We start from the raw sequence: 27,089 nt of genomic DNA, 5'->3' as shown, positions 1-27,089 counted from the left end.
AAGATATCCCATAAATTAAATATATATAAAGGGCAGAGCTTGAATGACATATATCTATCTAGCAATATATATAGCATGATTTTATTTCTTATGCAAATATCAAAGCAGAGTCACGCAGTGGCACCAGTCTCACCGTGTGTGTGTGTGTGTGTGTGTGTGTGTGTGTGTGTCTCATTTAAGCCTATTTAGCACCTTTATGAAGGGACGCAGGTGGTGCTGTGGTCTAAACCACTGAGCCCAGGGCTTGCTGATCAGAAGGCTGGTAGTTTGAATCCCCGTGACGGAGTGAGCTCCCGTTGCTCAGTCCCAGCTCCTGGCAACCAAGCAGTTCGAAGCACGCCAAACTGCAAGTAGATAAATAGGTACCGCTCTGGCGGGAAGGTAAACGGCGTTTCCGTGCACTGCTCTGGTTTCACCAGAAGTGGCTCAGTCATGTTGGCCACATGATCTGGAAAAACTAACTGCGGACAAAGGCCAGCTCCCTCGGCCAGTAAAGTGAGATGAGCGCTGCAACCCCAGAGTCTTTGCGACTGGACTTAACTGTCAGGGGTCCTTTACCTTTTTTGCACCTTTAAATTCAGCAACGATGGAGCCCACAGGTGAGGAATACTTTTATTTTTTATCAGTCTTCCGTATTTGCCCCTAAAACCTGGGCTTCTAGGCGGCGGAAGCGGAGCTTGCAGGTGCAGAGCTCCGAGCAGCCAGCAGAGCGAGCCACGAGCACCTAATTCCCCCTCTAAGATCGTCCCCTTCACAAAAACATTTTGGCTTCATTCTGCTCCCTGGTCAACAGCTGCATTGGGGGACTGAGCAAGGGCTACACTTCCCGCCAAACCCCCTCCCCCAGGTGTCCACCGAATAATCCTGGCACTGCAGAGTCGGGAGGGACCCCCAGGAGCCATCTAATCCGACCCCCTACAATGCAGGCATCGCAGCTGAAGCATTTCTGGCAGGTGGCCCCCCAAGCTCTGCTCGAAACCTCCCAAGGAACCCTGGAGCCGGAAGGTATCCCCGGGGGTCAGCCTGGCAATGCAGCGTCGCCTCGCCTGGCGCTACCAGCCTTGGTCCCCCTGGGACTGGGTGCAGAGGCGCTGCCAGGGAAGGGACCCGCTGCTGCCCCCCCCTCGGGGCCCCTCCTCTGGCGGCGCCGTCAGCCGAGGCCTCAGGGCAGCGCCAGCATCCCGTGCGCGGCATACAGCTCCTGGGTGGCGTTGTACACGTGGGCGATGCTGCGGACCGTGTCCAGGAGCCTGCGGGGGCCCTTGCCCTCCTCGCCCCCTCCGGCGCTCAGGATGTGGTAGAGTTCGCGGCGGGAGGGCATGGCCAGGAAAGCCAGGGCGGCCGCCTGGCGCACCCACCAGCTGTGGTAGGGTGCCAGGGCTTCCTGGTAGGCATCGGCGCACATGCGGGAAGGGTCCGCGTCCTCCGGGCTGGTCCCCAGCTTGCGCAGAAAGAGCTCCAGCCACTTCAATGCCCGGTGGAGGCGCAGGAAGGTCCGGCAGCCGGATGGGGGCCGGCCGGCCGGCAGGGACTGGAAGCCCACCAGCCCCCGGGCCAGCTCGAAGCGCACCATGGACTGGAGGGTGCGGTAGTGGGGTCCGTGGGGGCCGCGCTGGTTCTCCTGCAGGATGGCGATCTTGGTGCGCGTCTCGCCGGAGATCAGGCCGAAGGCGGCGCCCAGCGAGTCCATGAACCTGCGAGGAAGGAGAGAGCAGGCCGGAGTTTAACAAGAAAGAAGCGGCGGAAATTGTGGGCTCCCACCCGCTTGTCTCGGGAGACAGCGGAGGGCTGAGCCTTTGTGTGGGGGGGGGAGCTCGCAGCGCCTGCTGTGGAGATGCTGCTGCCTCTCGCGTTGTTCTTGCTGCATTTGCAGCACCAAAGTGACCTCCTGGGAGCTCCAGAGGACAAGATCTCCCTCTCCTCCGCCTCGCTCAAGTGGTCCAAAGGAAAACAGAGTAAGATGTTGGGCACCAGCTGGGCTGCAGGAGTTGCAAGAAAGAGGCGGACGAGGCGCCACCCAACCCCCTCAGGGACTCCGCTTCAGATTTGTGGAGGGTTCGCCTGCCTGCCAATCCCATAACGCCTTCATACCTGTCTAGGGTGCCAGGAGGCCTTAGGAAAGGAACTGGGTTTTAACCACTCAGGGGTTAAAAATGAAAACTAATTTTTAAAAATTGGCAAAAAAAGAAAACAGGAAAGGGACTGAGAATAAAACAGCCAATGTCATAATGCCATTGTACAAATCTGTGGTGCGACCACATTTGGAGTACTGTAACTGTGTCTAGTTCTGGTCGACTCATCTCAAAAGTTATATTGCAGTTTTGGAAAAGGTTGGGAAAAGAGCAAGTGAAATGCTCAAGGGGTTGGAGCGACTCCTCTATGAAGCTTGGGACTTTATAGTTTAGAGAGAAAAAGCAAGTAAATGCTCACTCACGCTTCCCTTTCCCCCATGATTTCTAGTCAGGGGTCCAATAGGGGTTGGCTTGTGTGTTTGTCTGGCTGCTTTTCCTGGGAAAATGCTCTGTTTATTACTGAGGGCTCCGCACACTGAGAGAGGGAAAACTCAATAGGTGCAAACAGCAATTTTTTCCCCTGTGGATTGCTGTTTGTTCTGATTTAGCACTAAAGAGCAGTTTTTCCCTGGGAAGGAGCGGGGCAAGGGGGAAACTACTTCAACCCATACTTTCTAGGCACGGAACAAACAGGTGGCTCCTAGCTGCAATGACTGCGCTCTGCCCTGTGCAGTTGGAGGCAGCAATGCTTCTGAATATTATTTGAGGGAAACCACAGGAGGGGAGAGGGCTGCTCTTTTGTTCAAGTCCTGCTTGTGGGTTTCCCATTTGGAACACCTGGCTGCCCCTATGAGAAGAGGATGCTGGGCTAGACAGGCCTCTTTTGGCCTCATCCAGCAGCCAGGCTCTTCTGATCCTCTTATGGAACCTCCAGGCCCAGGCCCAGTCTATCTGGATTCCTCGATTTCTGACTCCCTTCCAGTTCCAGGATTCTGCGCTGCTGCTTCATCGGTTTCTGTTTCCTGTGGGACCTGGAAACTTCCTCGCTGCCTTTGCCAAGCCTGTCCCAGGAACTTAGTATCTGGGCCAGAATCTCTCACCTGGGAAATGTGGCTCCTGCTTCTACAGAGCCCCCCTTGGCTTTTTTTTGGGGGGGGGAACGCAGCTCTTACTCACTTGATCAGCTCTTCCCAGCCGCTGAGGTATTCCCGGATGAGGATTTGCCCGCTGGGCATGAGGCTGGCAGCGAAGGCCCTCTGCAGACGCACGATTCGGAAGCCCTCACCCAGGTCCTGGGGCTCCGATGGGGTGTGCAGAAGGAGGGCGGCCCCGGTGGTGGCAGAAGGGGGCGAGGCGGAAGGAGGGGGCTGTGAGCAGAGCAGAAGGGCAGAGTCACTGGGGTGGGTGGAGCTGTGGTGCCTTAGGGGCAGAAAAAGCAACCCTCCGACCCTCGTGCTCCCCCACCCCACCCCCAAATCATCACTCCAAATGTAACAAAGAAGTGTTCACTTTTTTGGGGGGGGACACAGCTGCATAATTTAGCCTCTGGCAACTTAGAATCTAGAAAGGGACCCACAGGGGCCATCTAGTCCAACCCCATGCAATGCAGGGATTGCAGCTAAAGAATCGCTTACAGGTGGCCACCCAGTGCTTGCTTAAAAACCTCCGATATCAGGCAGGGAGGTTTAATTGCTTCCGTTAAGATCCCTGCATTACAACTCTGCCATCTACAGTTCTAGGATTCTCTCCAGCTGGGATCCTGGTGTGGGAATGTTGAGGGTAACAGGAGAGGATATATGGATTAATATTATCCTTCTGAACTCGCTTAGCAAGTTTCTTCACTTAGCAGAGCGCATTCCCCTATCACACAGCAGGAAGCTGGTTGCAGACTCGATAGAATCTCTTAAGACAACAAGCAATTCAATCTGGCTTGCCCAGATAGAGACATGTTCTATTATTCCTGATAAGACCCCCTGAATCCCTCCTAAAAGAATAAAGACACCACATCCTACGCATAAGTAACAAAAAGTAGTTTTGCTCACAATCAGGCAGAGCACAGTGTGATCCCTGAAGGCAGGCCTTAGGGTTAAAGTTACAAACATGTACAAATAGGTTTACCCCCTATGGGACATAACCCAGGGACTGCTGGCCAGGAGCCAGCAGTGCAGTCCAGGTGAGCCAGAAAGCAGGCAGGATGGAAAAGAAGGGAGGTGGCTCGGTGAGTTGACCTTTTACCAGGTCTGGAAAGGTCTCGCCCACCTACTTGGCTGTTGTTTAGTCATGTCCGACTCTTCATGACCCCCTGGACCAGAGCACCCACCCACTAGTCACATGCAAAGGAAGGGTGCTCCAGCCAGGAGTAGCAGGAAGTTCAACTGGCTGAACCAACATCCCCTGCATGTCCACTCTAGCAATACAGGTAATGTTGTACTTGACTGCTCCAGTGGATTACATCGCACACCTAGTGGAAATCCAAGCACTGCAAAACTCTCAGCGTTTTTGCATTTTAAAACATTCCCACTGAACTCCATTCCCAAACTGGGGGCAGCTGAGTTGGGGGCGTCCCGGGTTCTCACCTTCCTCTCTGCATCCTCCTTGCTGGGCGGCGTCCCCCCAAACCAGCGGCACGGACGGACCCCCCAAACGCAGGTGGAGTTCGGCAGCTCTGCTGCGGCACCGAGAGCAGGCAATGCGAGACCCACAAGGGCAGGGAGAGAGAGAAAACACACGGATTTATTAGGTGAAGACTCAAAGCCAGAACAAAGCAATTGCAGGTGGGCGGCGGCAGGTCGGAAATGAGACCCCTGTTGGGGCCTGTTTGCAATATTGACCTCCCTCACCCCTGGCAGCCAGGAAGAGCCCCAGTTTTAGCAGGAAAGCTTTTGTCTTAATAACAATTTAAATGGCTGCAGAACGAATCTGAGAGTTGGGAAAGGAGATTCCAGGAGAAGCGAAAGGCCACAGCACGCCCCCCCCCCGACCCTCGACTTACGGAGGCGGAGGCTGGAGAAGCAGAGGAGGAGGAGGAAGACGACCCCCACGGGGCAGGCCAGGCGGCAGAGACGGGTGCGAGTCCACCCCGCGGCCCCCATGCCAGGCACCCTGGCGCTCCTTCCCCGGCCTCCCTTTGCACCCTGACCGGGGCTGTCTGCTCAGGTGGGGAGATAAGACTTCCTTATCAGTCGGGGACGAGAGGAGGGTGGAGGCAGCGGGTGGGGAGGGGGCGGCGACCTCTGCCCAGCCCCCGTCTCCAGGGACAGGCTCTCACGCAGGGACAGCCGGCAGCACCCTGCCTTGGGGCTGACTTTGGCAAGGGCGCTTTGACATCTCCGCCGGGATGGGACTGGACCTGCCAAGCTCAGGATGTGGCGCGGATCCCTCTCGGGAGACACGTGGCAGCCGCCCCCGGAATGGAGCCAGGAGGCATAGCTGTCAACTTTTCCCTTTTATTGCGAGGAATCCTATTCGGAATAAGGGAATTTCCATTAAAAAAGGGGAAACGTTGACAGCTATTGCCAGGAGGGAAAGACCCGAGCAGCATTGGAGAGTTGGGCGAAAGGGACGAGAACTTCAGGCACTTTGGGTACGATCCGGCGTTCCTGAATACAGCGGAAGAAGCATCGTTTTCAGGGCCAGCCTGGCGAACCTTGAACGAGAGCCGGTCATCAGATCCCGCTGATATCCTTTGTTGGTCTTATCGCCCACGTGCAGGCGAGCTCATCCTACGGGACTTGCTTCAAAGTTTTCGTTTCTCGCCTTTAGATCTGTTGCTTTCTCTGTTCTCTCTGTTTTATATACGTTACAAAAGGAAGTCTTTGCACACGCGCCGCCACCACCGGAAAAAAGGACACAGGCAGCAATAATTGGGAAGGTTTCATATTTTGCTATGTTTTTATATATGCTGGAAGCCGCTTAGAATAGTTGGGGCAACCCAGTCAATGGGCAGAGTACAAATAATAAAGTATTATTAATATTATCATTAATATTCTTGTTGTTGTTGCTCCTGAGCATGTCCGGAGTGCTTTTCCTTCCACACTGAGCAATAGCCACCAGCTTCTGCATTTTTCAGGGTTAGTGGAAGAAGATGCAAGTTTTGTGTCATTCCCTGACGTCACTCCCAGCGGCTGGCTTCATTCCGTGCTCTCGCTTTCTGTTTTCCGTCGCGTGTATTTGACTTTTACTTGTTAGCCACCCACACAATCTTTGCCATGAGGTGGCATATAAATATTGGAAATGAAGCGACATGAAATCAATTTGCCGTGTGCTTCCCTCCCTTCACCCCCAACCTGGAGGAGCAAAACAGAGGTGCGCCTCGTTCCCTTTGGGGTTTACCTTGCAAACAGGCAGCCTGTGGGGTTGGGGTTAATGATTGACGTGCTGGGAGACCTTTGCTCCAGCGGAAAGCAAACAGGTCCAGGTCCGAGTACATGGTCTCCCTGAATGGGACAACTGTGCCCCTGAAGGACCAGGTGTGCAGGAGTCATTTTGGATTCGCAGCTCTCCATGGAGGCGCAGGTCAATTCTGTATCCAGGGCAGCTGTTTATCAGCTCCATCTGGTACGCAGGCTGAGACCCTCCCTGCCCACTGACTGTCTCACCAGAGCGGTGCATGCTCTGGTTATCTCTCACTTGGACTACTGCAATGCGCTTTATGTGAGGCTACCTTTGAAGGTGACCCGGAAACTACATCCAGAATGCGGCAGCTAGACTGGGGACTGGGAGCGGCTGCCGAGACCACATCATAGCTGTCAATGTTTCCCTTTTTTTAAGGGAAATTCCCTTATTCCAAATAGGATTCCTTGCAAGAAAAGGGAAAAGTTGACAGCTATGGACCACATAACACCGGTTTTGAAAGATCTGCATTGGCTCCCAGTACGTTTCTGAGCACAATTCAAAGTGTTGGTGCTGACCTTTAAAACCCTAAACAGCCTCGGCCCAGTATACCTGAAGGAGCGTCTCCACCCCCATCGTTCTATATGGACACTGAGGTCCAGCGCCGAGGGCCTTCTGGTGGTTCCCTCATTGCGAGAAGCCAAGTTACAGGGAACCAGGCAGAGGGCTTCTCGGTAGTGGCGCCCGCCCTGTGGAATGCCCGCCTACCAAATGACAAAAGAAGAACAACTACCAGACTTTTAGAAGATATCTGAAGGCAGCCCTGTTTAGAGAAGCTTTTAATGTTTAACAGAACACTGTATTTTAATATTTTGCTGGAAGCGGCCCAGAGTGGCTGGGGAAGAAATAAATTATTATTATTATTATTACTACTACTACTACTACTACTACTACTACTACTACTACTATTATATATTGGGACTATGGTTGCCCTGGTTGTCCATGTGTCTGGCATGGATCCAGTCTTATCCAACCCTTTGCTGATTAGCCAGCAAAAGGGTCCACCAAAGAGGGTTTAATTTCAGTTCTTTGGAACCTATCACATCTGGTCCAGGTGCTTTCCCTTGATTTGGCTGGCCTATAAGTCCTTTTATTTCACCGGGTGACACTCAGTATAGGAGACCATGCCTTCTTGAGGATTTCCACGCTTTTCTTTTTACTCTGTTGTTTATGAGGCCACATGGTCTGTGCCTTTCCTGGTTGGGTTGGAGACTGTGGCATGTAGGGAGGGTGCTGTGGGGGGCAGCCTCTCCCCTCCCCACTGCACTGAAATTGTGCTTCCTTATCCTGTTAGCAATTGGGAAAGGTGGCCAAGCCTCTTCCTCACCATGACCATGAGGACCCAGGTTTTCCATGTCCCCAGGAAGTGTGGGATGTGCTACATAAATAGCAGTCAAGTACAACATTCCTTGTTTTCCTAGAGTGGGCATGCAAGGGGACATTTGGTTCAGCCACTGGTTCAGGAAACTTCCTGTTTCCTCCTGGCTGGGACATACTTCCTTTTGCATGTGACTAGAGGTGGGTGTGACCTTACCTGTCCAGGTAACAAAAGGGACAGGGCACGCAGCCCCCCCTCTTTTTGACTTCCTCCATCATTGGAGCAGCAGCTTTTAGCTAGAAATGCTCTGTTGGCTTCCAGCCAACATAGGAAACTGGGACTATCTCCATATGGGATAGATCCACATGTATATACTTTGTAACTGAGTCTGCCTTCAGGGATCCAACTGTGAACTGAATGAGTAAAGTACTTTTATATAGTTCGCGGTGTTGGGCAGAAAACAAGCCTGCCCCATTACAAGTTCGCGGTGTGTTTATTCTTTTAAGAGGAATATAAGGGAACTTACCAGGAACCTAATAGTGAGAGGCTTAAACAAGCCTGCAACCAGCTATCCGCTGTGCATTTAAAAGGGGAATGTAAAACTCTGCTACGAGTTTGCTAGCGGAAGTTAAAAAAAGGTAAAGGTAAAGGTACCCCTGCCCATACGGGCCAGTCTTGCCAGACTCTAGGGTTGTGCGCTCATCTCACTTAAGAGGCCGGGGGCCAGCGCTGCCTGCAGACACTTCCGGGTCACATGGCCAGCGTGACAAGCTGCATCTGGCGAGCCAGCGCAGCACACGGAACGCCGTTTACCTTCCCGCTGGTAAGCGGTCCCTATTTATCTACTTGCACCCAGGGATGCTTTCGAACTGCTAGGTTGGCAGGCGCTGGGACCGAACGACGAATGACGGGAGCGCACCCTGCCACGGGGATTTGAACTGCCGACCATGCAATCGGCAAGTCCTAGGCGCTGAGGCTTTTACCCACAGCGCCACCCGCGTCCCTATCGGAAGTTAGGAAGCCTATTAATAAACAATATTTCCTCTCCTGCCACCCTGAACATTCCAACAGGATGTCGATGGAGAAAACCAACCACCCTCAAACAGAATTACAACATAGCTGCTTTAATAGGTTGAGATGCTGGAGGAGCTTTTAACTGCCCCCCCCCCACTCCCCAGGAGAAAGGTCTTGGCGAGCACTGGGTCACAATCTGCTGGGCTAAGTCGGGTGAAGCAGAAGGCAAGCATAGTGTGACATTCCCCTTGAAGGCTGCAGCACAGCTCCTTCGCCCTGAAGGGCCAGCACCACCCCACTCAGGCTATGTTCTCAATAATGGCCTCATCCTGATCAAGAGGGGCCACATCCAGGTCCCCGACCGCACCAGAGTCTGCACTGCTTGCCTGCAAAGCAAGGGGGAGAGGAGGAAGAAGTGTGAGGGGGCAGTTTGGGGGAAGGAGAGAAAAGTCCTGTGGCTGAGAGAATGAAACTCCCAACTCTCCAAATCCAGCTCCCTCCTCCATTCCACAGCAACAGGTGAGGCACCACAAGCAGGAAGGCTGCCCCCTCCCTAAGAGGTTTGTCCCCCCCTTCTCCTTTCGTTTTCCTGGGGCGTTGGAAGGTGCCAGGAGCCCAAAGCCCCAGAGGCTTCTTTGCCCCTGAGTCACATCCCAGGTATCAAAGCTCTGCCCCCTCTGCAGGTGGGCCTAGGCCCATGCCAGAGAATCCCAGAAGGGACCACCAGGGGACATCTGGTCTGAAGGAATCCATTCAAGTGTTGAGCAGCTCTTCCCGTCAGAAAGTTCTTCCCGATGCTTTGTCAGAATCTCCTTCTTTGCCATTTGAATCCGTTGGGCAGAAAACAAGCCTGCCCCATCTCTCATGCGACGGCTCTTTCTACCAAGCCGTCAAAGTTGGAGCTCACTCTTCATTAGCAAAAGCAGGATCTTCAGAGACTTGGCTGAGCGCCATGCCTAATGGGCGCAGCAGTTCGACCCTGGTGGGTCTTGCCCCAAGAATCAGTTGCAGAGAATGAAAGCTCCCAGCTCCCCACAGCCCCACGTTTCTTCCTCTCCAGGGCTTTCTCAAAGCAATCCGAGACTGCACTTGGCCTGCGCTTGGCCTGCTGCTGCTTTGCCCATTTCAGCTCTCTTCTCACCCCCCCCCCCAATTCCCCAAGGTTATAAAACAAGAATAGGCAAGGTTATTCCCTAGCTCTACTGAACATCACAGGTGATGCTGAATTCTGGAAGGAAGTGTGAGATGCCTTTTAAAGACTACAGTGGTACCTCGGGTTACAGACGCTTCAGGTTACAGACGCTTCAGGTTACAGACTCCGCTAACCCATAAATATTACCTCGGGTTAAGAACTTTGCTTCAGGATGAGAACAGAAATCGTGTGGCGGGGGGAGGCCCCATTAGCTAAAGTGGTGCTTCAGGTTAAGAACAGTTTCAGGTTAATAATGGACCTCCAGAACGAATTAAGTACTTAACCCGAGGTACCACTGTATTTCATTTAGGTTTCTGAGAGTGCAAACTGTTCTGCTTCTTTTTAAAAGGTAGCTATGCTACTGGCATCTCCCAGTCTCTATTCCTATTTCGCCCCCTTTCCTGCACCAAGTCCGGTCTTTGCTAGCACCCATTTTTGCCCTTGTTATGGAGTAGGGAGAGAGATGGATTCAGAACTCGGGGTTTGGGACTTCCTTTGCTCAAAGGAGGAGACATGAGAGTCTTCTTCAGATATCTAAAGGGCTCTTCGATGGAAGATGGAGCAAGACTGTTTTCGGCTGCTCCCAGAGGTTTGGACCTCAGTCAGTCGATTCAAGTAACAAGAAAGGAGATTCCAGCTAAACATCAGGAAGAACTTTGTGACAGTTGTGGGATGTGAAACACAAGAGCAGTCAAGTACAACATTCCTAGAGTGAACATGTTTGCACATGGGGAGGAATGTTTGTCCAGCCAGCAGGTAAACTTCCAGTTTCCTTCTGGGCTGGGACAGACTTCCTCTGCATGTGACTAGAGGTGGGCGTGGCCTCACCTGTGCAGGTAATGACAAAAGCCCAGGGCAGGGCAGCCATCTCTCTCTCTTTGACTACATGCATCTAAGAAGCAACATCTGCTTAGCCAAAGATGCTTTCTTGGCTGGAGGACAAAGGGACTGTCTTTTTATGAGATAGTTGGAAAGGCTATAATCAGACAACATATCCTCTCCTGCATCCTTGAACATTCCCACAACATTAAGAGCTGTTCAACAGTGGAATGGACTCCCTCGGGGGGGGGGGGACACACCCTCCAGCCCCCCAGGCCCTTCCAGCTACCTTCCGGGCGCAGCAGAGGATGCGGAGGCTGTATGCAAGGCAGAAGAGAGCAATCGCCAGGGCAGCAACGGAGAAAATAAGCAGCAAGACCTTCACAGCAAAGGCGACGCCCTGGGGAGGAAGGGAGAAACAGAGGAAAATACCACATTCAGGCCGTTGTTCCAGACTGCGGGGGGGGGGGCGCAGCAGGTTTGGGGGCCCCCAGTCTTGTCACAGGGCAAGTGCCTGATCCACGATGGGACTCTGCTCACCATGAGATCCCATAAGATTCGCTCGCAGTCTCTCTGTCTCCAGTCATAGCCTGGGCTGGGCAGGATTGGAGAAGGTCCCCATCTGGTCTGGCACACACCCTTTCTCCAGGAGAAGGTCTGGTCAAGGTTTGGGATCCAAGCAATGCCTTTCGTCAGAGCCACAATTCCGGCCACAACACTGGCCAAATGGAAGATGGTGGCCACATGGACCTGGTTCCAGAAAATGTCAGGTGAGCTGCCTGGAGTCCAGCAGACAACCTTGGGTAGGGCTGGGGCAGAGCTGCTCAGGCTTTCAGCTTTTGGGGGACTGGAGTGGGGGAGAGGCTGAGCCCCCATTTCTCAGCATAGGTCTACCAGTCACTTCCCTTTTTCCCTTAGACGTAAGCTGAAACATCACAGAACTGTAGAGTTGGAAGGGGTTCCAAGGGTCATCTAGTCCAACCCCCTGAAATGCAGGAATCACGCAGCTAAAGAATACCTGACCCAGGGATCTTTGAGACCAAAAGCAGGCAACACAGGTTTTTCCTGGAACCTGCCACACTTACCCAGAAGCCAGCACGTCTTTCGCCCATGATGGACAAGGCGCCAGAGAGCATAACCTGTGAAGGAGAAAAGGCCGGAGTGAATGAAGGCTGTGTGGGGCAGAGGGCAGGGAGATGCACAACTCCTGCTGCTCCTGGAACCACCAGAAGTGGCCTGCCCCACTCCTGAGTGGATCTTCCTCGGCTGCTTCAGTGGCCAGCGCACTGAATCACAGAACTGTAGAGTTGAAAGGGACCCCAAAGGTCATCCAGTCCAACCCCCTCTGCAATGCAGGAATCTCAGCTAAAGCATCCTTGAAGGACAGCCACCCCACATCTGCTTAAGAAGCTCCAAGGAAGGAGAGTCCACCATCTCCCAAGGGAGTCCTGTCAAACACTGTCAAACAGCTCTTGCTACCAGAAACCAGCCAGCGGTCTCTTGGGATCTCTGTAAACCTGGAAGTAGGTCTGGGATAGGAAACAAAGATCACATGGAGGACCAGCTGTCTGCCTAGTGGAGGACTGGGAGATGTCTGGGGCTGCTGCAGGTGCCACTGGACTCCTAACTCCCAGCAGCCAGCATGCCCAGTGGTCAAGAATCCAGGTTTTCTTTCTGCTCCTGTCCACCCACCACCTGCCATATCATAATGGCCCTTGCTCTTCTGACCTTCACAGTAGATGGTGACCTTGTGGCATCATGGGAGGCATAACTGCATTTGCGCAGATGGGTCATTTCTCTCTCCCTCCTTCCTGTCGATTTCTCCCCGCCCCCCCCCCCGCCTTACTGCTGTTTTCACTATTGGATGTTTTAGACTGTAATCTCCTTGGGGCAGGGACCTGCCTGTTTGTTGCCTGTATAGCTGACTTGTGCCCTGCTTGCTCATGGCAAGGTGTTGGTTCTCATCAGCCACAATCCTCAGGGAGCCTTGTTGCCCCAGCTGCAGCGCAGGAAGAAGAATCCTGGCCTGAACAATCCCTAAAGTGTGCAAAGTACCCCTGAACGTGTATGAAGTGCTTCATAAACTGAAATTCACTTCCAAGCATGGCAGCTGCCCAGGACTCACCAGACCTCCCATCCAGTAAGGCGCTCCTGACCGTATGTAGAATAAATGTCCATAGTCATTCACCAGCCCAAGGCTGATGACCACAATTCCCAGCAGGATCTGGGCCCCCTGAAAGGCAAATCCGCCAAGGTTAAGGTTTCCTCACAAAGGAAGCAAGATGCATGTTTCATAGAACTGTGGCATTGCAGAGTTGGAAGGGATCCCCAGGGGTCATCTAGTCCACCCCCCGCAATGCTGGAATCTCAACTCAAGCATCCATGACAAATGGCCACCTAACCTCTGCTTAGAAACCTCCAATGAAAGAGAGCTCACATCCTCCAGCTCTTACTGTCAGAAAGGACTTCCTGATGTTTAGTCAGAATCTCCTTTTTTGCAAGCTGAAGCCGTTGGGTTGAGTCCTCCCCCGCCCCCGCCCCCCCGAGCAGCAGAAAGCAAGCTTCTTCCATCTTCCATGTGACAGCCCTTGAGATATCCGGAGATGGCCATCGTGTCATCTCTCAGTGACACATACAAGAGACAGTAAGTGGCTCTGTCGACTTGGACTACTGCCATGCGCTCCATGTGGGGCTACCTTTGAAGGTGACCTGGAAACTGCAATTAATCCAGAATGCGGCAGCTAGACTGGTGACTGGGAGCAGCCGCCGAGACCACATAACACCAGTCCAGAGAGATCTGCATTGGCTCCCAGTACGTTTCCGAGCACAATTCAAAGTGTTGCCGTTGACCTTTAAAGCCCTAAATGGTCTCGGTCCAGTATCCCTGAAGGAGTGTCTCCACCCCCATCGTTCTGCCGGATGCTGAGGTCCAGCTCTGAGGGCCTTCTGGTGGTTCCCTCATTGCGAGAAGCCAAGTTACAGGGAAGCAGGCAGAGGGCCTTCTTGGTAGTGGCGCCCGCCCTGTGGAACACCCGCCCACCAGATGTCAAAGAGATAAACAACTATCTGACATTTAGAAGACATTTGATGGCAGCCCTGTTTAGGGAAGTTTTTAATGACATTTTGATGTCTTTTTAATCCTTGTTGGCTAGTGTGATTAGTATAAATCACATGAGATGTCTGAGAAGAGTGTGGGAACGGAAGACTGTTTTATCTCTTCAGTCTGAGAGTGTTATTAGACTATACTTTTGCTTTTGCTGTATGCTTTCTGTTTTCTGCCAGAGTTTGGAGGGCACAGACGTGATTATGGATTCTCTGTATATATTGTGAATAAAATGTAGTTTAGATCTACGGATGTCTCTATCTTCTTGCTGCGTGATGCCAGAAGACTGGTGTGCACTTTTCAAAGTGTTGCAGAGGGGCACTCTGGAGTGAAGGGACATGCCATTCCAGAGACGTGCCCACTGGGAGACGCTGGGAGGTACTGGGGGTCTGCCATGCCCCCCAGGAGCGTTTGCCAGTCTTTAGTTTGGTTTTCCGTGTGTGTGTGTTTGTTCCATAGTTTAACTCAGTGGTTTTCAATCAGTGTGCCATGGCACCCTGGGGTGCCTTGAAGGATGGTCCGAGATGCCGTGCAACACTGGCCTCTGGCCTCCTTCCCTTCCTCTGATGTCTCTGCCTCCCAAAAGCTTGCACAGCTGTTTGCTGCAGCAGAGGCTGCCAGAAGGAGTCCCAAGGAGACCTGAGAGGAGGCTGAGGAAACGCTCCACAAGGCAGGGTGTTCAAAAAGGGTGAGAGGCTGCAGGCAAGGGGGGGGGACACAACCCCTGAGCCCCACAGAGGTGCCGAGAAAGAATGTACTTGGTCAAGGGAGGTGTGGACTCAAAAAAGTTGAACTATATTCTGCATGTTCTGAAAGAAAAGACTTCTGTCATGTCACCTCTTGCTCTTCGTGAGCCTGTATAATTTATAGGCCTGGGGACTCCACTTTTGGTAGTTCCTCAGCGACCAACTACTGCTGTTCGACAAAGTAAAGCTGTCTCAAACATTACAATGTTGCGTTGATGGAAGAAATCCACCACACACCCCCATGGCTCCATCCCTATCTCAGCACACCTGAGATGAAGGAAAAGGGGGGAAACTGCAGTGCTCAAGATGTCATTGGTAGATCTTTTCACTCCCACCTCCTCCTGCAAACCCATTTATGAGAATCTCCCCATTTTATTCCATCTCTGAATCCATTTTGCACAGTTAGAGCTTTGCAGTCTGAAATCTGTGTATGCACTTTCCTGATAGAAGAGGCAGAAGTGTGCGCAAGCCTTGTTCTCTTACAGTTCTTAGAGCAATGAAAAGGAATGAAATGCGAGCAGATGTGGAGATGGAGGATGAAGCACTAGGCAATCGGCCAAGCATCGTGACTGCACTAAGTCTCAGGTCAAGAAGGGAACAAAAGTATCGACAGAGAGAACTGAAAGCAAACATTGGGAGATGACTAATATGAGGAGCAATTGCTCAGAAGACAATGAGGAAAGACACTTGAAGATGGCTGTGTATTTGTAGATGTTATTACAATGAGGAGGTTGGGGTGGGCCTGTCAGAAGGGCCAAAGGGTCTCTGAGGGGTTTAAGAATGACAACATGTTGTAACTGTGCAACCGCGATGGGAAAGCACTGCTGCAGTTGTCTGGTCAGGTCTTCATTGGCTGTGTAGTTGGACGGGCATCATCAAAGGTAGCCTCTCTGATATTTTGGGAAGCTGATCCTCCATACCTTTGTGTTAATAAAGGCCTAATTCTTCCCATGAAGCCTGTGTCTATTGGCGCTCCTTCAGGGAACTCCGCTTAAGGCAAACCCTCTAAACTTTCTCCAACCTTTACATTCTGCAAACACAATTGCTTGTCCTGAATTCTGTTCTTGTGGGATTGGCCTTCAGGGCATGTGGCCCAATCCTGCACATGCTTCCTTGGAAGTGAGCTCCTTCATTTAATGGCCCTGCTCCCTAGTGAGTGTCCATCAGATTATGTAGCCAGTTAGTACACACACACACACACTTACCCCCAAAACTTTCTGCTCCCCATTGCAATGGAGCGAGAAATGGCGGGCTGTTGTGGGGGCAGAGGCTGGTGACTGCTGGGTCTTCTGTGTGGGCTCCTGCTGCCTTGCCCAGCACTGCCCCACAGACTTGAACAGGTAAGAGAGAGAAGACTCCTGGTTGATGGTGATGTTGATGACATTCTTGTCTGAGATCTCCGCAGGGACCTTTTGCTCGTTCAGCGTGAGAAAGCCAGTCGACATCTTGGCCTCTTCCGGTGAGTACAGGTGACAGCAAGATGCACCTGGAGGGACACGCAGAGCAATGTGTTACTTTGTATATTGCAACATTTATTGGTAATGATGGTTTCATGCCACTCCAATCTCCGTGTGCTGTGAGACTCCCTGGGTTCTGGTGTTTAGCCAGGGTTCATGGTTTCTTTGGAAATGAGGCGCAGCAGAGACTGTGGTGTCTTTATGATATATGGTTTACTTACACATATATACAACCTGCAGGGGCAGATGGGTCTTAACCACCTGGCTAGGTGTCCCATCTGGGAGAAGGAAAACTGATCTTAAACCTCTGCTGCCTTGAGGGATATCTCTGGGAGAAGACAAGGCTAAGGAGTAAATCCTCCACAAATCCCGATGGAGTCCCCAAGATGGTTGGATAGCGCTTCGAAGGCCTCATTCTGGCAACTCCTGCAGCCAAGCTGGTGCCAAACACACTGCTCTGCTTTCCTTTGGACCCCATCGGCGAGGCTGAGAAGGGGGTCTTGACATCTGGGCAGCCCAGGACCTCCAGACCCACTGCCCAGACTTGTGCCCTGGGAGGTCCCTTCAGGGCTGCTAATGCACTGGTTGTACTTCACCCCCAGAGGTGCACTCTGTTGTCTCTTGAGACAGACAGATGTCAACAACAAAACAACCTGAGCCTATGATGGAGGGGCTCATAGAATCCCCCCCTTTTAAAAAAGGTCTTTTCCTCCAAAGCCACAGCTGTGGATTGAAACAGAAATCCAACATTTCTCTCAATTGTTGCTTGCTGCTTGACCTCTAGGTCACATCACTTCCACCTTCAACCCTTCTTACTACCTTGTGAGTTGAGGGAGGGGCCTTATATTTCAACACTTGCTGGATCCAAAGGGTAGAAGGAGCTCACAAACAGCCTACTTCTGTCCCAAACTCAAAACACTATTTTAAGACTGTTTCCACAAACATTTGAAACTCGTGGTGAGGTATGTGAGGCTGATGGGCAATAACTGGCCTAAGATTACACCCAGTGAGCTTCACGGCTGAGTGAGAATTCGAACCAAAGTCTCACCCGGGTCCTATGCCAAAGCTTTAACCACTGCAGCCCACTGCCTCTGGGAAGTGAGCTTATGAGAATTCAGCCGAATGATTGCTTCCCTGCAAGATACATCAGGCTGGTACTGCCTAAACTGTCTTGCTCTCCATCACACACGAGGGATTTGCTTGCTGGCTCAGCGCTCACAATTGCAAACACAAGCTAAAACCTCAGCTTTTAAAAAAATGCCCCGAAGAAGCCACCGCTTCTTATCAGCCCAATATGTATGGTGTGGCTCTGCCCTATAGGTAGGATCAAGAGGATTATAATTGTGGAAGCCAAGAATTGTGGACTTGCAAGGAACCCCAAGAGCCACCTAGCCCTTAGCCAGGCTATGGCTCCATGGCATTCTGTGGGCACCATTGTGATGCCTGAGGTACAATGAGCCAGATTTCCTGTTTGGATCCACCGCCGTTCTGGTGGGATTCTCAGAGAACCAAACCCCGGGGGACACTCACCCTCGGCAGAAATGCGGACACACGCTGGGCTGGCTGCTGGCGGTGGCCCAGAGAGGCTCCTGGGTGTTGGCGATGCCAGCGGCTGAGGCTGCGCTGCTCCAAGGTGCTCCTCTTCTGCGCAGATGCTGTGGCAGGAAGCAGCCAGCAAAACCAATAAATAAGCCTCTTCCTGTAACAATTGCCTCTGAGGGGATTTCCAGCCTTGAAAGCGCTGGAGCTGAGCGTGCGAGGAAAGCGTTTGTCCTCCTGCTGAACCCGCGATGCAGCTGGCCAAGAGAACAAGCCCTGCCAGACCCGTCCTTGGGGCCCTGGGAGGATGTCAACAAGCCGCTACTCTGGACATTGAAATGGAGAAGGGCGTTTGTAACAGCAAGAGTCAGGCCTCTGGAGACCAGCTGCTGGTGGCCACAAGTGGGAAAAGCGGTGCTCCTGCACCCGGGTCCTGCTTGTGGGCTCTCTCCCATTGGGGCACCAGAAGGAGAAGATGCTGGACTGTTCGGCTTGATCCAGCTGCTGCATAGCTCTGATTAGCTTCTTATGGTTCCTAAACGGTCCCTCAAGACCTCGTTGGGCTGCCACTCCCACTGTCCCCAGTCACCGTATCTGCAGGAGCCACAGTCCAGCAGTGTCCACAGAGCACCAGGTGGGCTTCCTCCGCAGGAACATGGGGTCATTCCTCTGACTTATTGCCTTCCCAGTTCGTCTCAGTAAGCTTGCCACCCTTGGGCTCCCTAGCAGCAGACAGAGTTTGGAAAATGTGGCAGAGAAGAGCTCTGTCCACTAGCAGAATCCCAGAGAGCAGAGCTGAGCCTCCATGTCCAGAGGTTTTCTACCTGTGAGCAAAGCAGCTGTCTAGAAAGAGCCCTTGGAAAGTTCCCGCAAGGGGGATCCGATCGTCCAGCAGGCAGCTTCCCTGGGATCAAGGAGGCATTGAGGGGACGGGGGATGTTTCGTTTTGAAAGCTCCTGAGCCCCAGCGCTGCTCAGCTCCACCTGAACGTCTCTCTCTCTCTCTTCCACCCCCAATACCTCAGAAAGGTGTACTGGTCACTTACACCTCTGATCCTAAACTCCCAGTAGCCCAAATGTCATGCCTGGACCCTAAAACCCAGAGACTGGCAACCAAACACACTTCAGCAGTCAATTTAAGGAGTTTGATTGGGAATAAAAGGGGAAGCAGGCAGAAGGCAAAAGCAGCGTGGGAAACAAACCTGAGTGCTGTGGCTCCACAACTAAGGACATAAGCAGAACCTGCTGGATCAGGCCAGGGCTCACCTGGCCCAGCATCCTGTTCCCACAGGGGCCAAACAACCCTAATAATGATGATGATTTTATTACTTATATGCTGCCCATCTGACTGGGTTTCCCCAGCCCCTCTGGGCGCCTCCCAACGAAATATCAAAAACACAATAAAACATCAACCATTAAAAACTCCCCTGTACAGGGCTGCCTTCAGATGTCTTCCTAAAGTCAGGTACAGTGGTACCTCGGGTTACATACGCTTCAGGTTACATGCTGTCAGCGCTGCCCAAGGTCCCAGCTCACACAAGACCAACGCTGCTTCTTGCTCAAGTTCAAAAGTCTTTATTGAAGTTCAGTCTCATTTCCAGACGTGCAGCGCGCAACGCTACATCTATCCGTCAGATCATAGAAGTCCCATCTGAATCTCCGCCCCCCTGACACCAGCTTAAGATTCTAGCTTTACTCCACCTCTTCCTCTGTTCCTTCTTTCTCTGGGTCCTTCTGCTAGTCGGAGTCTCTGCCCTCCGAGATTCTTCTGACGCTGATTCTCCCGACTCCTCCTCCCCCCTCTTTCGGGCTTTAGGACCTGGCTCCCAATCCGGGTTTTCTGCTGTCCCGCGCTCCTCCACATTTGAACTTGGCGCGCGCGCGCAGCCTCCCACTTTCCTTCTGACCGTTACACTTGTGTCACTGCTCCCCCTTTCGGGGAGGCTAGCTGGACCTGCCCTTCCCTCCGTCTCCCCACTCCCCGATGGAGGAGACGCTGGTCCTGACTCCCATGCCTCTTCTCCCCCACTGTGCTCTGGTGGGGGAACTGGCCCTACTTCTCCGCTACTCCTTTGGGACTCCCCTCTGGTTCCCTGTTTATGGATCGTCCCCTCTGGGATTCGCCTCGCCCTTACCATAGGCGCCCCCTCCTGGGAATCTTCTGATTCACTGGAGAAGCTCATGGAATCTCTCGGTCCACTGTCATATTCCCCTACGCTCCCCTCTGATTCCTCTCCTCCGCTCTCTATTTGCTCTCTCCCCTGCTCTTCTGCTCCTGAGCCTCTGACACATGCGCTTCAGGTTACAGACTCTGCTAACCCAGAAATAGTACCTCAGGTTAAGAACTTTGCTTCAGGATGAGAACAGAAATCGTGCAGCAGTGGCATGGCAACAGCGGGAGACCCCATTAGCTAAAGTGGGGCTTCAGGTTAAGATCAGTTTCAGCTTGAGAAAGGACCTCCGGAAGGAAGGAAGTACTTAACCCGAGGTACCACTGTAGTTATCTCTCTGTCTTATGGTAGGGCATTCCACAGGAGTAGAGGTACACTGGTCTGCCCCAGGGAGGTTCCATAAGAAGAACCTGATGGACCAAGCCAGTGGCCCACTTAGTCCCGCCTCCTGGCCTCGCAGTGGCCAACCAGATGCCCCTTATGGGAAACCAACAAGCTGCACCTGAGCACAAGAACAACTCTCCCTTCCTGCAGCTTGCAGGAACTGGGATTCAGAAGCAGCTGCTGCTCCAGCTGTGCAGGGCAGCGCTCATAGCTTTCTCCTCCATGAATTTGACTTTTTGTGGGCATGAGTCTTTTGTCTGGCTGCCTAAAGGGAGGCCATTGGGAGGTGTGTGTTTTAAAGTCCAGGGTCTCGGGTTTCCATCCATCCCCAGTTGCCGTCCTCTTCGTGGTCAGGATAGGTGCCGGGGGAGTCACAAAGCAGGATTCACAAAAGACCCAGGACCCAGCAGGCCAGACTCCGGGAGCAGGCGGTGCAAAGACGCTGGGTTGCAGCAAGAATTGCGACTGCCAAATTCTGGGCAAAACAACAAACTCCAGCTCTGGAAGAGACGGGAACAGGCTGTTAGGCAGAGGACTCCAGCGCAGAGAGCTTTGCGTTATGAGAAAACAATGAGGGGGAACATGAGACAAGCAGAAAGGCTGCCTTAAAACCCTGCAAGTTTCGCATACAGACTCCTGGTGTCTGAAGGGGAGCAGCTGCTGACCCAATGTTTGGGGGAGGGGCGAGAAAGGCACCTCCCGTTATAAAGGGTCATTGGGAAAATCAAACTGCTGTGATACAAATCTGTGGTGTGACTGTACTTGGGATGCTGTGGACATCTCTGGTCACCTCACCTAAAAAGGACACTTGTATAGCTGGGGAAGGTTCTCTTAGGCTGCCTGGCTGCATTTTTCAGCTCACTTCCTCCCTCTTATCCCTGCCACCAAAATGACCCAGGAGGTGGAGTGACTCCTGTCAGGAACAGCTGAAGGGTTTGGGAAAAGCGAGTGAGAGGCGCCAGGATAGAAGTTTGTAAAATGAAGCCTGGCAGGACACAAGTGGTTAGCAAATATGCACAGCTTGCAGACGTGACATATAGAATTAGAGAACAAGAAGAACATACATTTAGAGAAGATTGGGAAATGTTTACTGAATATATGGGGGGAATTGCGTGCACTTGAAAATGTTGGCAGCATTAAGATAAATTCATCAGTGTAAAGAAGTTTTGATGGATGTAATAATAGAACACAGAATGGTTTAGTTTACCTAAAATATGCAGGGATTTACAATATGCAAAATGAACCATGGAAAGAGAGGAAGGGAAGACTTTGATATTTTAAAGGTAAAGGTAAAGGGACCCCTAACTGTTAAGTCCAGTCGCGGTTGACTCTGGGGTTGCGGTGATAATCTCGCTTATTGGCCAAGGGAGCCAGCATTTGTCCGCAGACAGCTTCCAGGTCATGTGGCCAGGAAGATTAAGCTGCTTCTGGCAAAACCAGAGCAGCGCACAGAAACACCGTTTACCTTCCTGCCACAATGGTACCTATTTATCTACTTGCACTTTGACCTGGTTTCGAACTGCTAGGTTGGCAGGAGCAGGTACCGAAGAACGGGAACTCACCCCGTCGCAGGGATTCGAACCGCCAACCTTCTCTTCTGATCGGCAAGCCCTAGGCTCTGTGGTTTAGACCACAGCGCCACCCACATCCCATATATATATATATATATATATATATATATATATATATATGATTTTTTATTTTTAAATATATTTTAAGGATGTTTAAATGAGTATTGTAAATTGTAAAACAGATAGATGATAGCTAGCTCTAGAGATAGATGATAGATAGATAGATGATAGATAGATAGATAGATAGATAGATGATAGATAGAGATAGAGATAGAGATAGATGATAGATGATAGATAGATAGATAGATAGATGATAGATAGATAGATAGATAGATAGATAGATAGATGATAGATAGATAGATAGATAGATAGATGATAGATAGATAGATAGATAGATAGATAGATAGATGATAGATAGATAGATAGATAGATGATAGATAGATAGATAGATAGATAGATAGATGATAGATAGATAGATGATAGATAGATAGATAGATAGATAGATGATAGATAGATAGATGATAGATAGATAGATAGATAGATAGATAGATAGATAGATAGATGATAGATAGATAGATAGATAGATAGATAGATAGATAGATAGATAGATGATAGATAGATAGATAGATAGATGATAGATAGATAGATAGATAGATAGATAGATAGATAGATGATAGATAGATAGATAGATAGATAGATGATAGATAGATAGATAGATAGATGATAGATAGATAGATAGATAGATAGATAGATAGATAGATGATAGATAGATAGATAGATAGATGATAGATAGATAGATAGATAGATAGATAGATAGATGATAGATGATAGATGATAGATAGATAGATTTAGATAGAAAGATATAAATAGATGTAGATGATAGATAATAATAATAATAATAATAATAATAATAATAATAATAATAATAATTTATTATTTCTACCCCGCCCATCTGGCTGGGTTTCCCCAGCCACTCTGGGCGGCTTCCAACAAAGATGAAAGATACACTAAAATGTCACATATAAAAAACTTCCCTGAACAGGGCTGCCTTCAGATGTCTTCTGAATGTCAGGTAGATGTTTATCGCTTTGACATCTGATGGGAGGGCGTTCCACAGGGCGGGCGCCACTACCGAGAAGGCCCTCTGCCTGGTTCCCTGTAACTTGGCCTCTCACAGTGAGGGAACCGCCAGAAGGCCCTCGGAACTGGACCTCAGTGTCCGGGCAGAATGATGGGGGAGGAGACGCTCCTTCAGATATACTGGACCGAGGCCGTTTAGGGCTTTAAAGGTCAGCACCAACACTTTGAATTGTGCTCGGAAACGTACTGGGAGCCAATGTAGGTCTTTCAAGACCGGTGTTATATGGTCTCGGCGGCCGCCCCCAGTCACCAGTCTAGCTGCCGCATTCTGGATTAGTTGTAGTTTCCGGGTCACCTTCAAAGGTAGCCCCACGTAGAGCGCATTGCAGTAGTCCAAGCGGGAGATAACCAGAGCATGCACCACTCTGGCGAGACAGTCTGCAGGCAGATAGGGTCTCAGCCTACGTACCAGATGGAGCTGGTAAACAGCTGTCCTGGATACAGATTTGACCTGTGCCTCCATGGACAGCTGTGAGTCCAAAATGACTCCCAGGCTGCGCACCTGGTCCTTCAGGGGCACAGTTACCCCATTCAGGACCAGGGAATCCTCCACACCTGCCCGCCTCCTGTCCCCCAGAAACAGTACTTCTGTCTTGTCAGGATTCAGCCTCAATCTGTTAGCCGCCATCCATCCTCCAACCGCTTCCAGACACTCACACAGGACCTTCACCGCCTTCACTGGTTCTGATTTAAAAGAGAGGTAGAGCTGGGTATCATCCGCATACTGATGAACACCCAGCCCAAACCTCCTGATGATCTCTCCCAGTGGCTGCATGTAAATGTTGAAAAGCATGGGGGAGAGGACAGAACCCTGAGGCACCCCACAAGTGAGAGCCCAGGGGTCTGAACACTCATCCCCCCCCCACCACTTTCTGAACACGGCCCAGGAGGAAGGAGCGGAACCACTGTATGACAGTGCCCCCAGCTCCCAGCCCCTCAAGACAGTCCAGAAGGATGTTATGGTCGATGGTATCAAACGCCGCTGAGAGATCCAGCAGAACTAGGAAACAGCTCTCACCTTTGTCCCTAGCCCGCCGGAGATCATCAACCAGTGCGACCAAGGCAGTTTCAGTCCCATGATGAGGCCTGAATCCCGACTGGAAGGGATCCAAATGGTCCGCTTCTTCCAGGCGTGCCTGGAGTTGTTCGGCAACCGCTCGCTCAATCACCTTGCCCAAGAATGGAAGATTTGAGACTGGGCGATAGTTGGCCAAATTGGCTGGGTCTAAAGATGCTTTTTTAAGAAGCGGTTTAATGACCACCTCTTTCAGCAGGTCTGGGAATGCCCCCTCACAGAGGGAAGCATTCACCACCCCGCAGAGCCCATCACCCAGTCCTTCCCGGCTTGCTTTTATTAGCCAGGATGGGCAAGGATGAAGGAGACAGGTGGTTGGTTTCACGCGTCCAAGCAGCCTGTCCACATCCTTGGGGGTAACGGATTGAAATTGATTCCATGCAACTTGACCAAACAGGGCTCTAGCACTCTCCCGCCCCGGCCCTGCTCCCACGGTGGAGTCTACCTCCTTCTGAATATGAGCGACTTTATGTACAAAAAAATTTGCAAAATCGTTGCAGGAGATCATGTGGCCCGTACTGGGCCCCGATGTCGCAGGTGGTTCCGCTAAACTGTGAACCACCTGAAAAAGTCTGCTGCTGCTGTTTTCTGCAGATGCAATAGAGGCGGCGAAAAAAGTCCTCTTCGCTGTCGCTATCGCCACTTGGTAGGCACGATGTTGAGCTCTAACCTGTGTCCGGTCAGATTCAGAATGAGTTATCCGCCACCGGCGCTCTAGCCGTCTCAACGATTGTTTCATTGCCCTCAGATCCGTGGAAAACCACGGGGCTCTCCGGGCTCCATGCAATCGGAGAGGGCGCTTCGGAGCCAAACAGTCAATAGCCCTGGTTAACTCCACATTCCAGCGGGCCACCAGGGAATCAGCTGAAAGGCCATCAACATGGGATAAAGCATCCCCTACCACTCTCTGGAAGCCAAATGGATCCATTAAGTGGCGGGGGCGGACCATCTGAATCGGTCCCACCTCCCTGCAGAGGGGATGGGTCGCAGAGAAGTCCAGTTGCACCAGGAAGTGATCTGACCATGGCACTTCTTTCGTTTCGCTTTTACTTAGTGTCAGATCACCAACATCCATAGAGGTAAACACCAGGTCCAAGGCATGTCCACGGCTATGGGTTGGGCCAGACTTATTCAGGGACAGCCCCATGGAGGCCATGCTTTCCACGAAGTCCCGAGCGGCCCCTTGTAAGGTCGTGTCGGCATGGATGTTAAAATCCCCTAGGACAACCAAACTAGGTGTCTCCAGGAGAACATCCGCCACGACCTGAAGCAGCTCGGGCAGGGAATCCTTGGTGCAGCGGGGAGGTCGGTACACCAAAAGGAATCCTGTACTGCCCCTATTGCCCAACTTCCAGAACATGCACTCAGAAAACTGGGTCTTCCCAATAGGACGCCTGGTGCAAACTAATGACTTCCTAAAAATCACTGCAACCCCCCCTCCCCGCCCACATGACCTGGGTTGCTGTGCGTAAGAGAAACCTGGTAGACAAGCAGCGGCAAGGACAGGCCCATCTGCTTCATCCAACCAAGTCTCTGTCACACATGCCAGGTCAAGTCCTCCATCCATGATCAAGTCACGGATGGCAGTGGTCTTATGAATCATTGACCTGGCATTGCACAGCAACACTTTCAGGTCATGTGGGTATCCCTTGCTGATTCTAGTATCCATCCGGTCAGGACCAGACCCGGAGGCAGGAATAGTCCTCAGACAACGACTAAACCTGTCCCCTCTGTAATGACATGGTCTAGTCTTAGCGTAACTCCTCTTCCTATCCGTGATCACTGAGATCGGTTGTCCCAGTGCATTCCCCTCTGTGGAACATGCCCCAGCCATTTTGTTGGCTGGGACCTACTTCCCAGCAGCCCTGACCCCTCCCCTTAAGAACAAAATAACACCTTAAAAAAACAACAACAAATAAAACAATACAAACAATAAACAATAAAAATTACAAAAACATAAAATCAAACAAATTCCCAGGCCCAATAAACATCCATCCCACCCCCACCCCCCACATACAAAAAATTCAAAAGAAAAATTTAAAAACATTTTAAAAGCACTCTGCACCCCTCCAGCGGAGCACAGCAGTCCTTATGAGGCTTCAGGCCCCGCCCCAGGCCAGATGGTGAGTGGCAGGAAGGAGCAGGGCCCTCAGACACTCAGACAGATGATAGATAGATATGAGAAATTAGTTAGCGAAAAGTTTTCCTCCCTCTCTCATAACACCAGAACTTATGAACAGCCCATGAAGCTGAAGGTTAGAAGATTCAGGACAGATGAAAGAAAGTGCTTCATAGTTAAACTGTGGAACTCCCTCCCACAGGACCTGCCTGGCTTTTTAAGAAGGATTGGACAAATTCATGGAGGAGGAGGAGGGTATCAATGGCTACTAGCCAGGATGGCTCTGTTCTGCCCTCCCCAGTCGGAGGCAGGAAATCCTTCTGAATCCCAGTTGCGGAAACCAAGGAGTGGAGAGTTCCTCCTGTGCTCAGATCCTGCATTACCTCATCCGGAATGAAGGCTGAAAGAGCCCAGCAAGGGCCTTCCCCACCCGGCTGGGATAAGAGGGAGGAAGTGAGCCGAGAAATGCCGCCAGGCAGCCTAAGGGATTATCCCTTGATAAGGGGAAATGTGCAGGCTGTTTACTCAGGGAGCCCAGAGGAAGTAAAGGGCTGGGGGATTTCAGCAGCTGAGATGGCCAGGCTACCCAGAAAAGGCAATTGATAAGGCATGATCAGGTATCCTGGCAGACAGGAGAGAAGCAACACGCTCAAATTTCTGCTGGGGACCACCTCTTTCTGTGATGTATGGGTGATGTTTTGGGGGGTTGTCTTGCGCTACAGGGGAGGCAATCTCAAAAGTCTATATAAGAGCTTGCACACCATTGTTCGGGGTCCCTCCTGCGTGTGGCTGTGAGCACCCTGTGGCAACAGTTTAATAAAGTTCAGGCTTACCAGATGCTTTGCTTCTCAATATTCTCTTCTTGCCTCTGTTATTTTCTCCTACCGATAGAGAACCTACATAAGGACTCTGTACAGGCTCTTGGGTAAGGGGAAAAGGAGCTGTTTTTCCTTATAACAGAATGAAGCTGAATGTTGGACAGATAAAAGGAGGCGGGTCATAGTTAAGCTGTGGAACTCCCTCCCACAGGAAACAGCG

General features: G+C 51.4%; 2 protein-coding genes across 3 annotated transcripts; both read right to left on the bottom strand.

The window, feature by feature from the left end:
* Positions 1-595: 595 nt before the first annotated feature.
* LOC128400477 (ceramide-1-phosphate transfer protein-like) lies at positions 596-5,128 on the bottom strand. 2 transcript variants are annotated; one of them, XM_053362686.1, is made up of 4 exons: positions 5,005-5,128; positions 4,589-4,680; positions 3,189-3,379; positions 596-1,694 (listed from the first exon to the last, which is right to left on the bottom strand). In XM_053362686.1, the coding sequence occupies exons 1-4, from the start codon at positions 5,102-5,104 to the stop codon at positions 1,163-1,165; spliced, it is 915 nt and encodes a 304-aa protein (XP_053218661.1). In that variant the 5' UTR covers positions 5,105-5,128; the 3' UTR covers positions 596-1,162. The 2 variants fall into 2 exon arrangements, with proteins under 2 accessions (XP_053218661.1, XP_053218662.1); XM_053362687.1 differs by having other exon boundaries at positions 4,589-4,677.
* A 3,702-nt stretch (positions 5,129-8,830) lies between these two features.
* LOC128400479 (transmembrane protein 176B-like) lies at positions 8,831-17,856 on the bottom strand. The gene is made up of 7 exons (XM_053362689.1): positions 17,584-17,856; positions 15,802-16,082; positions 12,873-12,980; positions 11,833-11,886; positions 11,288-11,497; positions 11,037-11,147; positions 8,831-9,122 (listed from the first exon to the last, which is right to left on the bottom strand). Exons 2-7 carry the CDS (start codon positions 16,039-16,041, stop codon positions 9,036-9,038), a joined length of 810 nt encoding a protein of 269 aa, XP_053218664.1. The 5' UTR covers positions 16,042-16,082; positions 17,584-17,856; the 3' UTR covers positions 8,831-9,035.
* Positions 17,857-27,089: the final 9,233 nt, after the last annotated feature.

The sequence above is a fragment of the Podarcis raffonei genome, chromosome 13, assembly GCF_027172205.1.
Source record: "Podarcis raffonei isolate rPodRaf1 chromosome 13, rPodRaf1.pri, whole genome shotgun sequence".
Taxonomy (NCBI): domain Eukaryota; kingdom Metazoa; phylum Chordata; class Lepidosauria; order Squamata; family Lacertidae; genus Podarcis; species Podarcis raffonei.
The sequence above is the reverse complement of the archived record's forward strand: the minus strand, read 5'-3'. Positions and strand labels throughout refer to the sequence as shown.

What these genes read in the sequence shown, in the direction of transcription:
- LOC128400477 (XM_053362686.1), bottom strand. Translation starts at nt 5,104, where the DNA reads ATGGGGGCCGCGGGGTGGACTCGCACCCGTCTCTGCCGCCTGGCCTGC. An exon ending in AGGAGGATGCAGAGAGGAAG is followed by an intron (nt 3,380 to 4,588) that starts GTGAGAACCCGG and finishes CTCTGCTCACAG; the next exon opens with CCCCCTCCTTCCGCCTCGCC. An exon ending in GGCTGGGAAGAGCTGATCAA is followed by an intron (nt 1,695 to 3,188) that starts GTGAGTAAGAGC and finishes CCTTCCTCGCAG; the next exon opens with GTTCATGGACTCGCTGGGCG.
- LOC128400479 (XM_053362689.1), bottom strand. Translation starts at nt 16,041, where the DNA reads ATGTCGACTGGCTTTCTCACGCTGAACGAGCAAAAGGTCCCTGCGGAG. An exon ending in GGGAGCAGAAAGTTTTGGGG is followed by an intron (nt 12,981 to 15,801) that starts GTAAGTGTGTGT and finishes TTTGCCTTTCAG; the next exon opens with GGGGCCCAGATCCTGCTGGG. An exon ending in AAAGACGTGCTGGCTTCTGG is followed by an intron (nt 11,498 to 11,832) that starts GTAAGTGTGGCA and finishes TTCTGGAACCAG; the next exon opens with GTCCATGTGGCCACCATCTT.